Consider the following 17,884-nt stretch of genomic DNA (forward strand, 5'->3'; position numbering starts at 1 on the left):
CAGTTGCTCCGCGGCATGTGGGATCTTCCCAGACCAGGGCTCGAACCCGTGTCCCCTGCATTGGCAGGCAGATTCTCAACCACTGCGCCACCAGGGAAGCCCTCAGTTCAATATTTTGACAAGAATACTTCATCGGCGGTGGTGTGTACTTCCATCAGAGGCATATAATATCTGGTTATATCTCTTTTGTGATGTTAGTAGCCATTGATGCTCATCACCTAGATCTGTTATTTTATTAGGGGTTTACTTTCATTTATATTTTTTCTGGGTATGGAATTCTAGTTGGTAGGTTTTTTTTAAAGTCATTTTTTTGGAGTAGTTTTAGGTTTACAACAAAATTGAGAGGAAGGTACAGAGATTTTCCATATGTCCCCTGCCCCCAGACACGCATAGCCTCCCCCATTATCAACATTACTCACCAGAATGGTACCTTTTTTTTTTTTTAACCAAGGATGAACCTGCATTGATACATCCTCATCACCCAAAATCCATCGTTTACCCTGGGGTTCACTCTTGGTGTTATACATTCTTTGGGTTGGTCAAATGTATGATGACATATATCCATCATTATAATATTTTGCAGAGTATTTTCACTGTCCTAGAATCATCTGTGCTCTGTTTTAATGTCTCCATAGTTTTGCCTTTTCCAGAATGTCATATGTAGTTGACCCTTAAATAGCACAGGGGTTAGGGGTGCCAACCCTCTGTGCAGTCGAATATCTGTATATAACTTTACAGTGGGCACTTCATATCTGCAGTTCTGTATCAGTGGATTCAACCAACTGTGGACCATTTAGTACTATAGTATGTATTTGTTGAAAAAAAATCTGTGTATAAGTGGACCCGCACAGTTCAAACCCATGTTTTTCAAAGGTCAGCCGTAGCTGGAATCATACAGTATGTAATAGCATTTTCAGGTTGGCTTCTTTCACTTAGTAATATGCTGAATAATATTCTGTTGTCTGGATATGAATTATTTATCCATCATCTATCCATTCATCTACTGAAGGACATCTTGGTTGCTTTTGAGTTTTGGCAGTTATGAATAAAGCTGCTATAAACATACGTGTTCGTGTTTTTGTGTGAACATAACTCCTCTGAGTATATAGGAAAGAACACAATTCCTAGATTGTAGGGTAGGAATAAGTTTAGTTTTGTAAGAAACTGCCAAACTGTCTTCCAAAGTGGCTGTATCACTTTGCATTCTCACCAGCAATGAATGAGAATTTCTGGTGCTCCACATCCTTGCTGGTATTTGGTGTTGTCAGTGTTCCAGACTTTGGCCATTCTAATAGGTATGTAGTGGTATCTTGTTTAAATTTGCATTTCCCTGATGACATATGATGTGGAGCATCTTTTCACATGCTTATCTGTCATCTGTATATCGTCTTTGGTGAGTTGTCAAAGTTTTTGTCCTATTTTTTAATCAGGTTCTTTGTTTTCTTATTGTTGAGTTTTAAGAGGTCTTGTGTATATTTGGGATAACATTTCTTTTTCTCATTTGTCTTTTGCAAATAATTTCTCCTAGTCTGTGGCTTGTCCTCTTATTTTCTTGACATCATCTTTCACAGAGCAGAAGTTTTTAATTTTAATGAAGTCCAGCTTATCAATGATTTCTTTCATAGATCATGTCTATAGTGTTCTATCTAAAAAGACATCACCATACCCAAGGTCATCTAAGTTTCCTCCTATGTTATTTTCTAGGAATTTTATAGTTTTGCATTTTACTAGATTAAAAAAAAATTCTTTGAAGACCATTGCATTATCTACTGTTGAGACGTTAGCTATCAGGCTAATTATTGTTCCTTTGAAGGTAACGTTTGGTGGTGGGAAAGGTTTAGCTGCTTTTAAGATTTTCCTTTTGTCTTTGACTTTCAGCAGTTTTACTATGATGTGACTAGATGTACATACCTTTTTATTTATCCTCTTAGGGTTTGTTGGGCTACTTGAACCTGTGGTTTGATATCTGTGGTCAGTTTTGGAAAATTCTCTGTCATTATCTCTGCAAATATATATTTCTTCTGACCCATTCTTAGTTTCTTTACACATTATGTTAGACCTTTTTGTTCTGTCCTTTGTCTTTTATTTCTCTTCTCTGTTTTCCATTCTTTTGTTTCACTGAACTGTTTTCTTTTTTTAATTAATTTTTATTGGAGTATAGTTGATTTACCATGTTATGCTAGTTTATGTTTCACTGAGTTTTAATCCAGAATAGATCTTCTCACCTCTCTCTAGTTTACGTCTCACTGCAGTGTATTGAATCTACAGTTAAACTGCATCCACTGAGATACTAATTTTGGTTATTGTAGTTTTCAGATATAGAATTTATATTTTTTTCAAATTTGCTGTGCTTTCCCCCACTTTTGAAAAATGATTTCTAGCTCTCTAGTGAAATTCTTGATTTAATCGACTGGCTCCTTGAACATAATGCATAAACTCATAAAGTCTAAGCTTTATAATCTTAGCGTGTGGAACATTGTTAAATTTGCTTCTGCTGGTGGTTCATCGTTTCCTTATGTACCTGGTGGTTGTATGAATGTATGTAAGACAACCATGCAGGATCCAATATCAGTTTGAAAAGATAATATTTGCAGTCCCTTTGAGAGCTTGCCTACTTACGGTTCATCCTTAACTCCTTATATCCTTACTCTTTGAGTCTCAGTTTAAAGGGTATGGGATTTTCCATGCTTCCCACCTTTGGCAAGTCTGAAGCTAGTTTTGTCTCCCTTACCTTGTGAGGCTTTGCTCCGCTTCTCAGGATCAGCTGCTGCTTGTAGATGCCCCAAGGGAAAAGCTGCCCTACCTCTCTGTCTCTCTTCTCTGGATAGCCTTCTCTTGGGTCTTGGCCTGCTGATTCTTAACTGCCTCTTTAGTTCTCTGATGCCTTTTAGGCACACCCCCCACCTCTCCAGCTTTTTCTCATTTTCTCATTGGAAGGTTTTTGGATCAATTCACTAGTACTGGAAATGAACCATTTTTTCCTTGCTGTTAAACTTATTCATTGAGATACTATTTCTGTATTAACTTTCTAAAAAGTATCAAAGTACTACCCTTGTAATATAGTATATTAAAAAGACACACAAAAGTTTAAAGGAGCAGAAAAATATCACAGTGCCATCAGTGAGAGGCAGTTACTGTTAATAGTTGCTTTTTGTTAAAGAGCTAGCTTTTGTGGGGTTGGGGAAGAGTCTGGAGATAAGCTTAGTTTGGATATTCTGAGCTTGAGATGATTAAGATGTCTAGCTCGACTTATGCTTGAGGCATTTAGATATTAAACAGATGATTTGCTTCAAGAGCAGGGTGGAGATCTGGATTTGTTGATCTCAGAACGTTAGTTGAAGCTATCAAAGTAACTGGAAGGCAGTGGTGGTTGTAGACTGTTTCTTTGTTAAGGGTAGCACAGATTGAGAAGGGACAGGGTCATTATGGGAGAGGTAAGATAGAACTTAATTTTTGTAGTGTTATGAAGGCCAAGACAACGTCATATTTTTCATTTGTAAGTTATGTGCCTATAGGAAAAATTTTTTCTATTCTATATTTAATGGTTTAATTTTTTTAGCCTAAAATTCTGTATGCTGAATAGCAGTTATATAAAACACAGTATCCTAGTGTGAAATACTTGTTAGTGTTTTAGATCTAATCGCAGACTAGATTAAGTACTGAAGTTCAGGATCTCAGACTTGCTAATAATTCATACTTAGTTTTGTGCAAATGACTGTCCTCAATCTCTTGTTCCATTAAATGTGCATAATAATGAATTCACAATGTTAAAGAATAATAAAACTATATTAAATACACCAAGGAAATATTAAACACAAATGACTTTCATACTGAATCAGTTTGTATATAGAGAGAATGCAAGAAACAGTACTTTTGTACTTCCTGTTCCGATAACCACTGATACTAAAGAAGAGGAGTGACTTCACTAAAGTTTTTTTGGTGGGATATCAATACATTATTTTAGTTCTATACCAGACTAGTTCTTTAAGTAGATGTGTACAAAGGCCATTTAAAGATAAGCCAGAAATTCATGACCACATACCTACTTATTTTTAACATATACTTTGAGTTATCTTTTTGTTTCTACAGTTGTGACTGTATTTTAATAATTTTGCTATGTGTTTGGTCATTAAACAAGAGCTATTATAATATGAAAATTTGATTTAACAGAGCTACAATAGAAGAGGCGTACTCCAGGTCAATGACAAAACTAGCAAAATCTGCAAGCAATTATTCACAACTTGGGTGAGTTAATTTCTTTGAAGAACTCTTTCAATGTTGATTTAGGCAAAGTTTATGAGAATAGTAGGTTCCCATTAAGGATAAAATAGTTCATAAATTTAATAATATATAATGTGTTTATTCAAAACGCATCTATATGTGAATATATTCTCGACTTGATAGAAAGTATAATTGAATTTGCTGAATCAGTTAACACAAAGTAAATGAAACTTACTTTTTTCCCTTTATTAAACTACACAATACAACTTCATTCTTCCTTCTTTTTTCCATATCTCTCCTCACTTTTCTGGCAGCCTCCTGTTTCTAACTCCTCCATGTAGACGCGCCTCTTCTAAAACATAATTTCTTCTTTATTGACCACAGTAGAAGGGCCAGAAAGTAACTGGAATAACAGAAGCTAGCTTTAACCAATTGACCATGGTTTTGGTTTTTTTTTTTTAACAAATAATTTATTTTTCTTTCATATACTCATTCTTTTAGGTTTCCAGTATGATTGATATTTTAGAAATATTTATTATTTTTAAAAACTTTTTATTGGAGTAGAGTTGATTTACAATGTTGTATTAGTTTCAGGTGTACAGCAAAGTGAGTCAGTTATACATATACAAATATCCACTCTTTTTTTTAGATTCTTTTCCCAAGTAAGCCATTACAGAGTATTGAGTAAAGTTCCCTGTGCTATACAATAAGTTCTTATTAGTTATCTATTTTAGATATACTAGTATGTATACGTCAATCCCAATCTCCCAGTTCTCCCCCTCTCACCCCATCCCCTGGTAACCGTAAGTTTGTTTTCTACATCTGTGACTCTACTTCTGTTTTTGTTTTTGTTTTTTTTAAGATTCTTTTCCCATGTAGACCATTACAAAGTAGTGAGTAGAGTTCCCTGTGCTATTCAGCAGGCTATTGTTAGTTATCTGTTTTATATATAGTAGAGTTTATAGGTCAGTCCCAATCTCCCAATTTATCCCTCCGCCCCCCCATCCCTTGGGAACCGTAAGTTTGTTTTCTACATCCGTGACTCCATTTCTGTTTTGTAAATAAGTTCATTTGTACCCCCCCCCCTTTTTTTTAGATTCCACATATAAGCAATATCATATGATATTTGTCTTTCTGTGTCTGACTTACTTCACTCAGTATGAGGCCATGGTTTTAATATAGGAAATTCTTATTTTTAGTTACCAGGTGGGAGGTAGAAAAAAACATGTGTTTTCTAATAAAGTTACTGAAAACATTTCTGTCTTTGGAATATGTGCCTTTCATGAATAATAGGTGATATTTTATTTTTTGTGTTAGTGTTGTTACTTAAGATTATAAAGATTTTAAATATTAATGTTTTTGTTTACTGATGCATATTTAGGCAAGAACTGAATTTTATCTTTCTGTATTTAGTTGCATTTAAACATATTTTGGATTGGTCAGTTTCCTTTCTTAGTGCTTATTGTACATTAACTTGTATTACCTGACCAGAAAAAAGTTGTGTATGTCAAACTGTAAAAAATGGAATGATACTTGAAATTCCTTAAAGAAACCTGTATTTAAAGAAATCTTATGTTGAACCTCCTTTCAGTGTAAATAATCCTTGAGTAAAGTAAAGGGACACTCTCATCTTACCTGTTTTGTAAAGTCTAGACTATCATGTATCAGGTTTACATGAAGTGATGTACATGTATTTTGGTGCTGTAGTGAGTGGATACTTTTCAGGTGTCCTTTTTTCTCTCAGAATTTTCCATCTAACTACTTGCCACATTTAGTGCTGATGAGATTTAATAGTGTGAGGTAAGATCTAATCCGAACAGTTCTATTTAAGTATTTTAATTATTCTCTTTGAACTTTTTGTTATTGCTTAAAGTGATTGTTGTCAGTTAGCTTTCCTACCGGGTAGGAAATGCAGTAATTGGCACAGAGTACATATTAGGATAAGTAATTTCTTTCTCTACCATCTTGCATTAGTGATCATTGTTGCTATTTGTTTTTGTTTTATCATAGAGCAAAGCAAGTGCTGTTGAAAATCTCTGAGGAAGTACCTGAGGAAAGCATAGGATAAAATTATTCTTATATCATTCCCTACTGACCAAATTAGTTTAAACTAACCTTTGGCATCCTAAGTATTATTCAAAATATTATAATGTAGTAACTCTTGGAAGTACTTGAACCTGTTGAAAATATTAAATTCTCAATGTTGAGAGGAAGTGGTAGGAAAGTATGTCATACGTTCTATACCAAGTGTAGTAGAAAGGGGACTCTGTTAGTGTTTGTTGAAGTACGTGGGTAAAATATGAAACAAAGTTTCAGATAACAGTTTTAAAATAATTCTTAAATAAATTTTAATGATGAAGGCACTTAAAAAATCATGTGCAAATTTGACTTTTGCATGTTTAAATTCAGAGGAGCTTTTATTTTTTTAATTTTATTTATTTGTTTTTTTTTTGGCCACACCGCAGGCACGCGGGATCTTAGTTCCCCGACCAGGGATCGAACCTGTGACCCTGCATTGGAAGCATGGAGTCCTAACCACTGGACCACCAGGGAATTCACAGGAGCTTTTATTTTTGATGAAGCATTTTAAATGGAGCACTGAAGAGTCTAAAATTTAGATTTGATAATAAGTTAGTTTTAAACAGTAGACAGTGATTAGAAAGGCTTCTGATACAAATCTAAATAACCACATCAACTCAGAAAATGACACGTTATAATTACGGGAGGGTCATGGCCAGACCTGTGATATGAGTTAACTCATTTCTCTGTATCTGAGGTATAAAAATATTTTAAGTAATTAACCAAGGATTAAAAAAAAAGTCAAGGTCAGGCTGTCAGTCGTTTCATTTGTGATTTAATTTAATCTCATCTTTTGACTAATTAAAATTACTGAATATAACATTATTTCCATTGGTTCTATTTTGGAGCCTTAGACTTTTTTTTCCTTTTAGTAAATTATTCCCATGTTTTCTTTGCTTTAGAACATTTGCACCAGTGTGGGATGTGTTCAAAACATCTACAGAGAAATTAGCAAATTGTCACTTGGATCTTGTTAGAAAATTACAAGAATTAATAAAAGAAGTTCAGAAGTATGGAGAAGAACAAGTAAAATCGCATAAAAAGGTATCAGTTTTCCTTGTTAAAGGATTGATTGGTCAGATATTGAATGCTTTGTAGTTCTGTCATTTTGATGAATCATTTCATACCAAACAGACTAAAGAAGAAGTTGCAGGAACTCTGGAAGCTGTTCAAACCATTCAGAGCATAACTCAGGCCCTCCAGAAATCCAAGGAAAATTACAATGCCAAATGTGTAGAACAGGAACGTTTGAAAAAGGAAGGAGCTACACAAAGAGAAATAGAAAAGGTAATCGTAATAAAAATAATACCTCTGTGGTTTCAAAGCATTTTCAAATACTACAAGACTGCATTTAATCTTCAAACACTCAAGAATGATCTCATATTAAAGATGAAGTCACTGTGCCTCTGAGTGTTAGTGATTTACCTAAGTGAAACAGAAGTAGGTTTACAAAATATGTTGTATATGGTAGATAGATTAGCAAATACATAAAAAGGAATGATTTCTTTACATCGGTGACACATGTGCAGGATATTTTTTATAAGATAATTGATGAGATGCTGCTTGGTGTAAGATTTAATAATGAGGTAAAAATTTTTTTAAAGCAAGACTTTGGTAGATTTAGCAAGGCAATAGTTACTTGAGATAAACTTTAAATATATGTTGTGGGTGATTTATTGCTGACTTTGAGCCCATGTATGTAGTATTGTGGTAAACCACAACCCTTTCCCCCACTCTCATTTTGATTGAAGGTAGATTTTTTTCCCCTTTCAAAACAGTTTAACCATCCACTTGTTTGATGTGGTATATATCATTTAGGGATCAGCCATAGGGAGTGATAATTTTGAAAGTTTGTAGAATATTTGAAATAGCCAGTAAAAAAAAAACAACTGTAATTATGTTGCAATTATAATAATTATAAAAGTATATATACATGGGCAAAAACTAGAAGAGCATCTGGAAAAATCAAAACAGTCGATGGAATTTGGGGTAATATGTTTCCTTTAGTGTTTTGTGCAATAAATAAAAATTGGGAGGGGATAAAAAATGAGGCACAGTAAGTTCATGATTTTAAAACGCTCTTCATTCCAGGCATAGCAGTTAAGAATAAAATATAAAAAGGGAAAATAAAGCAAAATAACATGCTCCAAAAAGAAGAATATTATCTTCATAATGAACCAGAAATGGAACAGAAACTCAAAAGGGCATGTAGAGATTGATTATGCAGGGTTGTTGGACCCAAAGTCCTAAGTTAGGCAGTGGAATTTAGCTCTTGTGTGGTAAAGGGGACTAAATATTCCCCACTTGAGATGAAGCCCAAGGAACCCCACTCACTTGGTGATACTATAAGTAGTGAAAAAAGACTGTTGAGCTGCTGAAGGGCTAAAGCATTATTGGAAGTTGGGGCTTAAGGATGCAGTTCTGACTGGCAGTCAGGCCAAGGAACCAGTTCATGACTGTTTCGATCATATCCCCTATATTTTTCCAGGGAATTAATTAAAAGCTACCTTTATAAGACTGATACTAAATTGGGGCCTTGGAGGGCTGGCAGGAGATAACCCGAAACTGCTAAATGGGGATGGGTGAGCATAAATGATAGAATATAACACAATTCTAGGAGGTGATGTTTACCTTGTATTCTGTAGAGTTTTCCAGCATCACTGGTGGAGGGAGAGAGAGAAGAGAGAGGGGAAAAAACAAGAACCCTCCCACCTGAAATGAGCAAAAGCACATCTTAAGAAATCTAATATAGCTTTCCCTGCTATACAGCAGTAGAGTGTTCCTGTGAAACCTTTCATAAGCCAAAATGGCGTAAGCAGAGAAGCAAGTACCTTAGAACACATCTTGCTAATGGATGCACAAAATAAATTGAGTTAAAGCACAGATGCTTACAGACACAGTTCAAAGCCTTGGCGACCGATGCTGAGTGTAGATCCTGGGAAGGAGCTTGGCGGTGCCACTCTCACCGCTTCTCAGGGTGTGCGCTGCCTCTGTAACGGCTCCTGCAAAACAAACGCCGAATGCTATTTTTCTTGTACCTGTTTTTGTAAAAGTGAAAATCCTCCTTGAATGTTTTTCAGTTCGTGAAAACAGGAACTAATATAATTCTTTTGTAAAAGCAAAGTAAACAAACTTGTAAGACAAACTTTTGAAAAGCAGGGGACACCTCTGCTAAGACAGATGGCAATAAATTTAACAATTAGAATAAGAATTCACTCCAAATAAAATTTAGGTTTATAAAATAGATGATCAGAAACGTTCGTGTATGTTGAGGATGTTCAGATATGCAAATGAATATAAATGTATATTAAAGAAATTGAGAGAGATAATGAAATAAGATCTAGTAGATGGGAAAACAGCTAACTAGAAAACTTGGTGGTGAAATATATGGTTATTGAAATTTTAAAAAAAGCAACAGAGAAGACAAACTTTAGAGCTGATATAGTGAAAGATTGAATTTGGGCACTCACCCATAACATAGTACAGAGAATAAAGGTTACCAACATTCATCTGATGTGGATTTCAGAAAAAAAAAAATGGAGAGGATGGTAGACAGGTAATATTTTAAGAGTTAACAGATCAGAATATTTCAGAATTTAAAAAACTCAGGATTTCTTAGATCAAAAGTACATTCTTGGTATTAAGCAGATTAAATAAAGATAAATTCAGAACGAGCCACCAGAGAAAAAGGGAATATTAAAAGCTACCGGGTATATCTTTTTCCTCACATCTCTGAAATCAGAATGCATCATCAAATGATAGTATCATATAATCATTGTTGGCGCGGTGGCATTTGTGGTGTAGTTTCACTGCCTCTGTGAACTTGGTTGTTATATACCTGGTGGCATGATTGGACAACTGCAACACTTTGATGTTTCAATTAACAGACCGCTTTAAGAGCATTGAGGAAGGATTAGTTCTGATTGTTGTCTGAAAACCTTTTGCTGAGACCTGGTAAGATCAAGAAAATGTGAGCACCAATGTTTGGAAGAAAATCTGGAGATGATAGTGGAGCACTTTTAAGAAATGCTCTGTCAGTAATGCTTTTGGTGACACTGAAGATAATACTATGTGGGGAAAAAAAGAGACCTCAACAGTCCCTGAATTGGAAGTAACTGAGAAGGGTCAGAATCTGACTGTGAAAAAAGATTCAGGAGTATCTCGAAAGTTCATTTTGCTTTCTTTTTAATTCTGTATCACACAAGAATAAAAATCTACTTCTAAGTAAGTCTAGAAGAGCTCTTTTAAAAGTCTAAAATAAAAATTTTAAGTGATAAGAAAGCATTATTTCATGGTTTGACAGTATTTTTCTGTTTCAGTGGTACACAGGATAATGGTGTGTGTTACAATTAATGGTATATTAGAATTAGTAGTAGTCAAGCATGAACATTAAGCATTAACTACTGAGAGAATAGAAGTATAGTCTAAATCTTCTAAATCAGCCAAAAGAAAAGAAGAGGAAGGGGTGCTTTCTTCTAATTGTCCTGCTCAGAGGTGATATCTTTGCTTGTGATATTAGATGTGTTAATGGGTCTCTGATTTATATATATTCAAATGCAAGCCTAAGTAAATAATTTATTTTGGCCTGTAATAAATAAACTCTTTATTAACATGAATGTAGATTTTTTTTTAAAACATAGATCTTTGAACTGTTTTTCCTTTGGTGAACTTGAAAACATAAATACTTATTGGCTATTATGACATAGTACGCTTCTCATCTTCATTCACAAACCCTTATTTTTATAAAGCACCATTTGGAAGATACTCATATTTGTGGACTATGACAAAGTACTTATTTTATGTGTATGTATTTGATTCATAGGAGTTTACTATAAAAATTATAGACACTTAAACAGAAATATTTCTGGTAGTACATCAGAAAACTTATTTATAATGCTAAGGAAATGAATAAAATGTAGGATTTATTTCGTTATCAGTAGGTAATCTATTAAGGCCAATCTTTTGTTTATGAGAAGAAATGTAGCTATGGCTTTTAAAGCATAAGTTGCTATGCTCCAACTTCCCTTTTAATAATCACTTTACAAAAGTGGTCAAGTTTGTTACTACTGGGGCGTTTAGTTTCTATGAGTCTACCCTAAGAATTTACAGTTTTACTAAGCAAAGATACCATTTAGAAAGTCATTTTGACTTAACTGAGTGTTGCTGTATAGTCATTTCCTATGAGAGATGTTTCTTGCTTTCAAAAAATATATATATTCCCAATATGATTACATTCTTCTTAAAATTTTATTTATTTATTTATTTAATTTTTGGCCGCGTTGGGTCTTTGTTGCTGTGCGCGGGCTTTCTCTGTTTGCAGCGAGCGGGGTCTACTCTTCGTTGCGGTACGCGGGCTTCTCATTGCAGTGGCTTCTCTTGTTGCGGAGCGTGGGCTCTAGGCTCGTGGGCTTCAGTAGTTGCAGCACGCAGACTCAGTAGTTGTGGCTCGTGGGATCTAGAGCGCAGGCTCAGTAGTTGTGGCGCACGGGCTTAGTTGCTCCGCGGCATGTGGGATCTTCCTGGACCAGGGCTCAAACCCTTGTTTCCTGCATTGGCAGGCAGATTCTTAACCACTGCGCCACCAGGGAAGTCCAGAATACAATTACATTCTAAAGTGTCCTCTATATTCTTTTATAGGATACCCTTCGTTTTCTTTAAATTTTTTTTGTCATTACTTAAAATACCTTGTGAATCAATAAACTCTTTAAAAAAAATTTATTCATTACTAAGTATTACTTTTGCCAGTTTTCTAAGATGCCTCTTTAAGTTGGTATGTAATTTCCTTATTCTGACATACGATGTTTACCTTTGAAGAGTGAAAGCTGATGTAAAAAATATATTAGAACTTATAAAGAGTATCTTATTTCTTTTTTTGTAAGTGAGAAACCATTATGTTGTCTACAATGCAGCATATGTGTCTACTAGGAAAAATAATCATTATAGCAAAATATTAATTGAACTTTTCCTGTTTATTAGTATAATAAAAATTAAGAGTTTACTTTAAATATAGGCTATAGACTCAGTTCTTCCCTTTTTACATGGTTCATTCACATATTTTCTGATTGTTGGATTATGAATTTGTATGCCATAGTAAATAAACGTTTTAGTTTCTAACATGTGCCTGTCATCATGCTAGATGTTATGAAGGTTCTTAAAGGCTAAGTACATATTATCCCCTCTGTCTTCAAGAAGCTTCCTTCTTTTTGAGGAGCTAAGACTTATTGAATAGTACAGAACAAGAGGCTGCTAGAGAAAGGTTTTAATGGTAAGTTTAGAAGGGGAGGTGTCTTATTTTGTGTAGAACCTGCAAAAAGAAAACAGGAAAGATCCCATGGAATAAATTACTTGAAAAAGTATGGACACAATCATTATAGTTATATTTTGGGGGACTTTTCCATTGTTTATGAATTTCCTTTCAAATTTCAAATACTTCTAGGAGTGATCACAGCTCATGTATTTATCAATAGCCGACACATAAATTATAAGGCAATAACTTAATAGGCAGCAGAGAAAAAGAGTAGTGTTAGGATGAAGAAGAAGCAAAGAAGAGGGGGCTCCCAGTGGGAATATATCATTTTGCTAGACTGTGTCATTAAAAATCACTCCATGGACTGTGGGTTGCTTGTTACTCTTGTATAGGCTGAAAATTTAGGTAGCTGTAAGAAATTCTCTTCTTCCAAGTCTCTTGGCATAACAAAATCCAAAAGGAAACCCAGATAACCATGGCATAAAAATTGTTTTTAAAATAAATTCTAGCAAACTTGGTTATCTGGACTTCCCGTGAAGGTAGTTTGTAAACTCTAAATATCCATCTCATCTAATGGTTAAATGTTTGAAAGGGCAAGGATGTTAGAGGAAGTATATTAACAGTAGTATAAAATAATATCATATGGCTAGACAATGGGAAGAGAGTTTAAAAAAAGGTCGATAGGAGCAAACTAGAAAATCATTGTAGGTTTTAGACACTTACTTAGATATAATAACAGCAAAATGTAACAGCAAAATATAATGATGTATGTTCCTGTTGATGTTCCTTTTAGAAACCATAATAATAGCAGATACTATTTATTTTGTAGTCCCTGTCCCAAGCATTTACATAAATTACATTTCATCTGTGCCAAAGCTCTAAAAAAAATATGTGGTATTTCCATTTTAGGAATGAGAGAACTATATAAAACTCAAAGACAAAGTCAACTGGGTAGTAATTGGTAGAGCTAGAAGTTGAATCCAGTTTCTTTTGGCTCTGAAACCAGTTCTGATACAAGATACGGTTTTGATACACTACAAGATAAAGTGGCATCCTATATTCTTTATTTAAGAAGGCCCACAAGCATAAAGCATGTATGTTTAATATAATATATGCAATTATATTTTAGAGAGAGTACAGAGTTGCCTTTTTAGAGAATAAGACTGTATGCATCTCTTGCCAACCCCAAACCTCCAGGTAAACCCAACTTTCTGTTTCTAATACTTATTCTTAGACTCCTGAACATAGCTGGAGATAATTACCTACTGGCTCTGATTGGCTCTGCACAAATTCCAAGTTTTACAGCTTAGCCCTCAGTGGCTCTTTGCAAGACTTTTACTCCTGTAGTTATTACCAGTTGCATTCTCCACAGCCATGGTTTGAAACTTTCTTTATTCTCCTGAAGTTCCCAACCCTACCCTACTCTTCTTCACTCGTAGCAGACCCGCTCTTACCTCATCATGAAAGTGGAGATGTTTTATCTTGAAATCCTGTAGCTTTTCTTTTTTTGATCTTCTTTAGACTCTTATTTACTTCAACACCCCTTCCCTTCAAACTTCCTGTATCCAAATTGATCAGCTCTTTGAGAATAATCAGGTTTCTTGATAGCCACATGTCTGCCCCAACCTACAAGTGACACATAGTTTTTCTTCTTCTTTAATGTCCGTCTTCCATTTGTTTTTACTTCTTTGTTACTTTCCACCAATTTCTAGCTGTTTATGTATAGGTTATACTTCTTCTATGAAGTCCCTGAAGAAAAGATCCCTATATAATTTGTATTCATATTCCTCACTGCCTAATATTTAACATATTATTAAGTTTTTATTGAATAAGTAACTTTGATAAAATTAGAACTATAATAATGCAGTAACAATTTCTTGAAAAATAGGCAATGATTAAAAACAAATTTATAGATTTTCTGGAGCACAATGGAAACTGAGAAACCTCAAGGAAAATTGATTTTGTTTTTTCAACTTTTGAGCTAGCTTTATAGTCACTGATCAGACATTAAATGGAATATCTGTTGTGGAAGGAAGGAAGACTCACAGGTGTGTAAAGGAGTGTCAAGCGTATTCTGAGGGTATTGTCACATTTTTGTTCGTTGAATTTTTAGTAACATTGTACTATTATGTGGTTGTGTGATCTTACTCTGAGTTATAAAATGAGCGTATTTAAACTTTTTAAAGCACGTTCCCTCAGACAAGAGAATTAGCATTTAATTTCTGCATTATTGTGTGACCGTAACAAAAAATACTGCTAAGGAGGATTTGAAAAAAGGTATTAGTTTTTGTCAGCTTGAACTCAACATAGGCCTCATTTCTTAAAATGCACTTAAATTATTATTTCATATAAACTTATATCAGGAAATAAAAAATATTTTGTATAGTTCAAAATGTTTCTGTTTTGTTACAGGCAGCTGTTAAATCTAAGAAAGCTACGGATACCTATAAACTCTATGTGGAAAAATATGCATTAGCAAAAGCTGATTTTGAACAGAAAATGACAGAAACAGCTCAGGTTGGTATTTTTAAGTCTTTAAATCTAAAACAGGATATTTGTGTTTATTGTTTATAAATTATAATAAATTATATTACTGATAAAAATAATATAATTTTTCTGTCATAAATTTTTTTAGTATTAGAAAATGTTAAAATGCACAATCTCAGTGTTCTAATAATGCTGTGTTAAAAATATACATCTTGTTTTGGAGATTGAAGACCAAGAATCAATAGTTACAATATCATAAGGGATTATTCAGATTGACTGGAATGTTTAAAGAGCATTGGAGAAAATGAGGACATTGGTAGATGATGAAGACAGTAATGATTATGTATGGGTTTTAAAATTGACTTATACTTAAGAAAACTGGAAATGACTCAGTGCTGAGGATATAGTGGTTAACAAAACAATCAAGAATCCCTGCTCTCATAGAACTTCCATTTTAGTAAGGGAAGACAGACAATCAGTTAAAAAAAGTCTGTTTCCTATACGCTTGGGATAAATTATATTCAATTTGATGTTCTTAGAGCCTTAGTCAAAGGCCTAGATTTATGATGGGTGCTTTTATGAATTATACCCAGAACTTCTACCTTCACCTCTTGTCCTCTTTTCTTGTTTTGTTTTTCTCCTTAGCACCTGTCATCATCTGACACCATGCATTTAATTTACTGTCAGACAGGATAGGATGGTATGCTGCTGTGACAGAGAACCCCCAAAATCTCAGTGGCTTACAATAGCAAGTGTTTATTTGTTATCACGCTACTTGTTCATCATGGCTTAGCTCTTCACTCTGGCACTGAGGCTGGTGGAGGAACCTCTTCTTAGAACATTCTTAGTCATCATGTCTGAGGGGCTAGAAATATGGTGGAGCACACTGGCTCCTCTACCCATATTTTTTGTTGTCTGTCTTCCCCCCACTAAAATATAAGTTCTGTAAGAGCAGGGATTGATTTGTTTACTGCAATCTCCTCAGCACTTAAAACAGTTTTCAGCTCATGGTAGGCACTCTGTAAGTGTGAAGAAGGACTTTATGAATCTGACTGTTTGGATTCTCGGGAGTCTTCTCGCTTGGAGTGGTGAATGATTCACACCTCAGAAACAGACGGCTTACATGCTTGTGTGCAGGCATAATGCATCCATCTCTACTTACCGTGTTGTGGGCACTGTGCTAGTGCTGGGTGTATACAATATATACGTAAATAAAACAAATTCTCTCTGCTCTACATGGAGTATACAGTATAGGGGAGGGAGACAGACATTAAATATATGCTTAAATATAAAGTTACAAATTATTATAAATGTTACAAAGGAAAAGAACAAGCTTCCATGAGATAGAATAAGAGGGATGACCTAATTTGGATTAGGGAGTTAACGAAAGTCCATTTTGGAGAAGTAACATTTAAAACTGAGATTTGAAGAGTCAGTAAGAGACTCATTCTAGGGCAGGAGTGTTCTAGGCATTGGGGACCGTGGATATGAAGACCCAGATGTGTAAAAGAGAGATCACATTCTAGAAAGTAAAAAATGCTTACTGAAACTGAGTAAGGAGAGATGGTGGTTAGAAATGAGGTTAAAGAGATAATCAAGGACCAGGCTTTAGTGAGGGTTTAGGTTTTCTCCCAGAGCAGTTGGAATACATTGAAGAGCTGTATGCAGGGGCGTGACATGATATGGTCTGCATTTTTAAAGCTAATTCTGACAGTTTCGTGAAGAATGGATTATAGTGAGGCCAAAGGAGAATCAAGAGTCCAATTTGGAAGGCAGTATCATAGTCCAGTGAGAAGGATGAGGGTCAGTGTGGTGGCCTTGGAGAAGGAGACAAGTGAATGCATTTGGAGGTGGCAGGGGTAGGGTGAATGGGAGAATTCTAAAGGGATTCAAGATCTCTTCCAGGTTTTGGCTTGTAAGCCTATGTGTATAGAGATGAATGGCAAAGGCTAGATGAAGAGTTGTTAGTTTGAGGGGTCGGAAGAGCGTGAGATGTTCAGTTTTGAACATGTTAATTTTGAGCTGCTATATACCTAAGTGGAGACATCAAATGGGCAGTTTTGGAGGCTGTAAGTAACCTGGGCTGGACATAATATTCACATCCCTTATCCACAATTCTGAATTCCACAAGCTCTGAAAACCAAAAATTTTTTTTCCAGAACTCATTTGGCAGCAAAACTTGAACCGATGTGAGGCTAATTTATAGTCTCTTTATCCTACTTAGACTGAATATACATGTTTTCCTTTAGTGTTCGATAAACAGATGCCACTGCAGATCCTGTTGGTAGTATTATGAGATATATGGTAACAACACCATGTTATCTTTATTTTTAAAAATCCAAAATATTTAAATTCCAAAACAACTGGTCCCAAAGGTTTTGAATAAAGGATTGGGCCTTTATAAAATAGGGGCTGGACAGTACACACAGCCGTAATGACATCACCTTGGATAGAGTGTGGGGAAATAGTGGCCAAGCTCTGAGAGGTTCATCATTGTCAGTTTGGGAGAGGAAGAGATGCTGAAACCCAAGTAGGAGAAGCCAGAGAAGGAAGAAAACTGGGAAATGTAATGTCATGGCAGCTGGGAAATGATAATGTTTCAAGAAGGGTTTAGTTTGTTAAATGAGGCTCCATCTCTAGTGAGATAAAAAGTTTCAGTTTCTATAGCAACTGAGGTCATTGTAGACTTCAGCAAGTTCTCTTTTATTTTTTAAATCATTAGGAACACTCCTTTATAAGGCAGTTATTGATTTGTTAATTTCCTATCAAAATGATTAGTTTCTATCAGTGAAAATGTTTGCCTTTCAGTTATTTAATTTGAAAGAACAAATTAGAATTTGTTAGAGTCAG

General features: G+C 34.8%; 1 protein-coding gene across 1 annotated transcript in view; it reads left to right on the forward strand.

Moving 5' to 3' along the window:
- The window catches only part of FCHO2 (FCH and mu domain containing endocytic adaptor 2), a gene marked incomplete at its 5' end in the record, with an annotated part of 112,926 nt that overhangs the window by 23,744 nt on the left and 71,298 nt on the right, over nucleotides 1–17,884 (forward strand). Inside the window, 4 exon segments of the mRNA XM_059919076.1 lie at nucleotides 4,171–4,245; nucleotides 7,203–7,344; nucleotides 7,435–7,587; nucleotides 14,960–15,064. Coding sequence (XP_059775059.1) covers nucleotides 4,171–4,245; nucleotides 7,203–7,344; nucleotides 7,435–7,587; nucleotides 14,960–15,064 — 475 coding nt within the window.

This window comes from Balaenoptera ricei, chromosome 3 (assembly GCF_028023285.1).
Source record: "Balaenoptera ricei isolate mBalRic1 chromosome 3, mBalRic1.hap2, whole genome shotgun sequence".
Classification (NCBI taxonomy): Eukaryota; Metazoa; Chordata; class Mammalia; order Artiodactyla; family Balaenopteridae; genus Balaenoptera; species Balaenoptera ricei.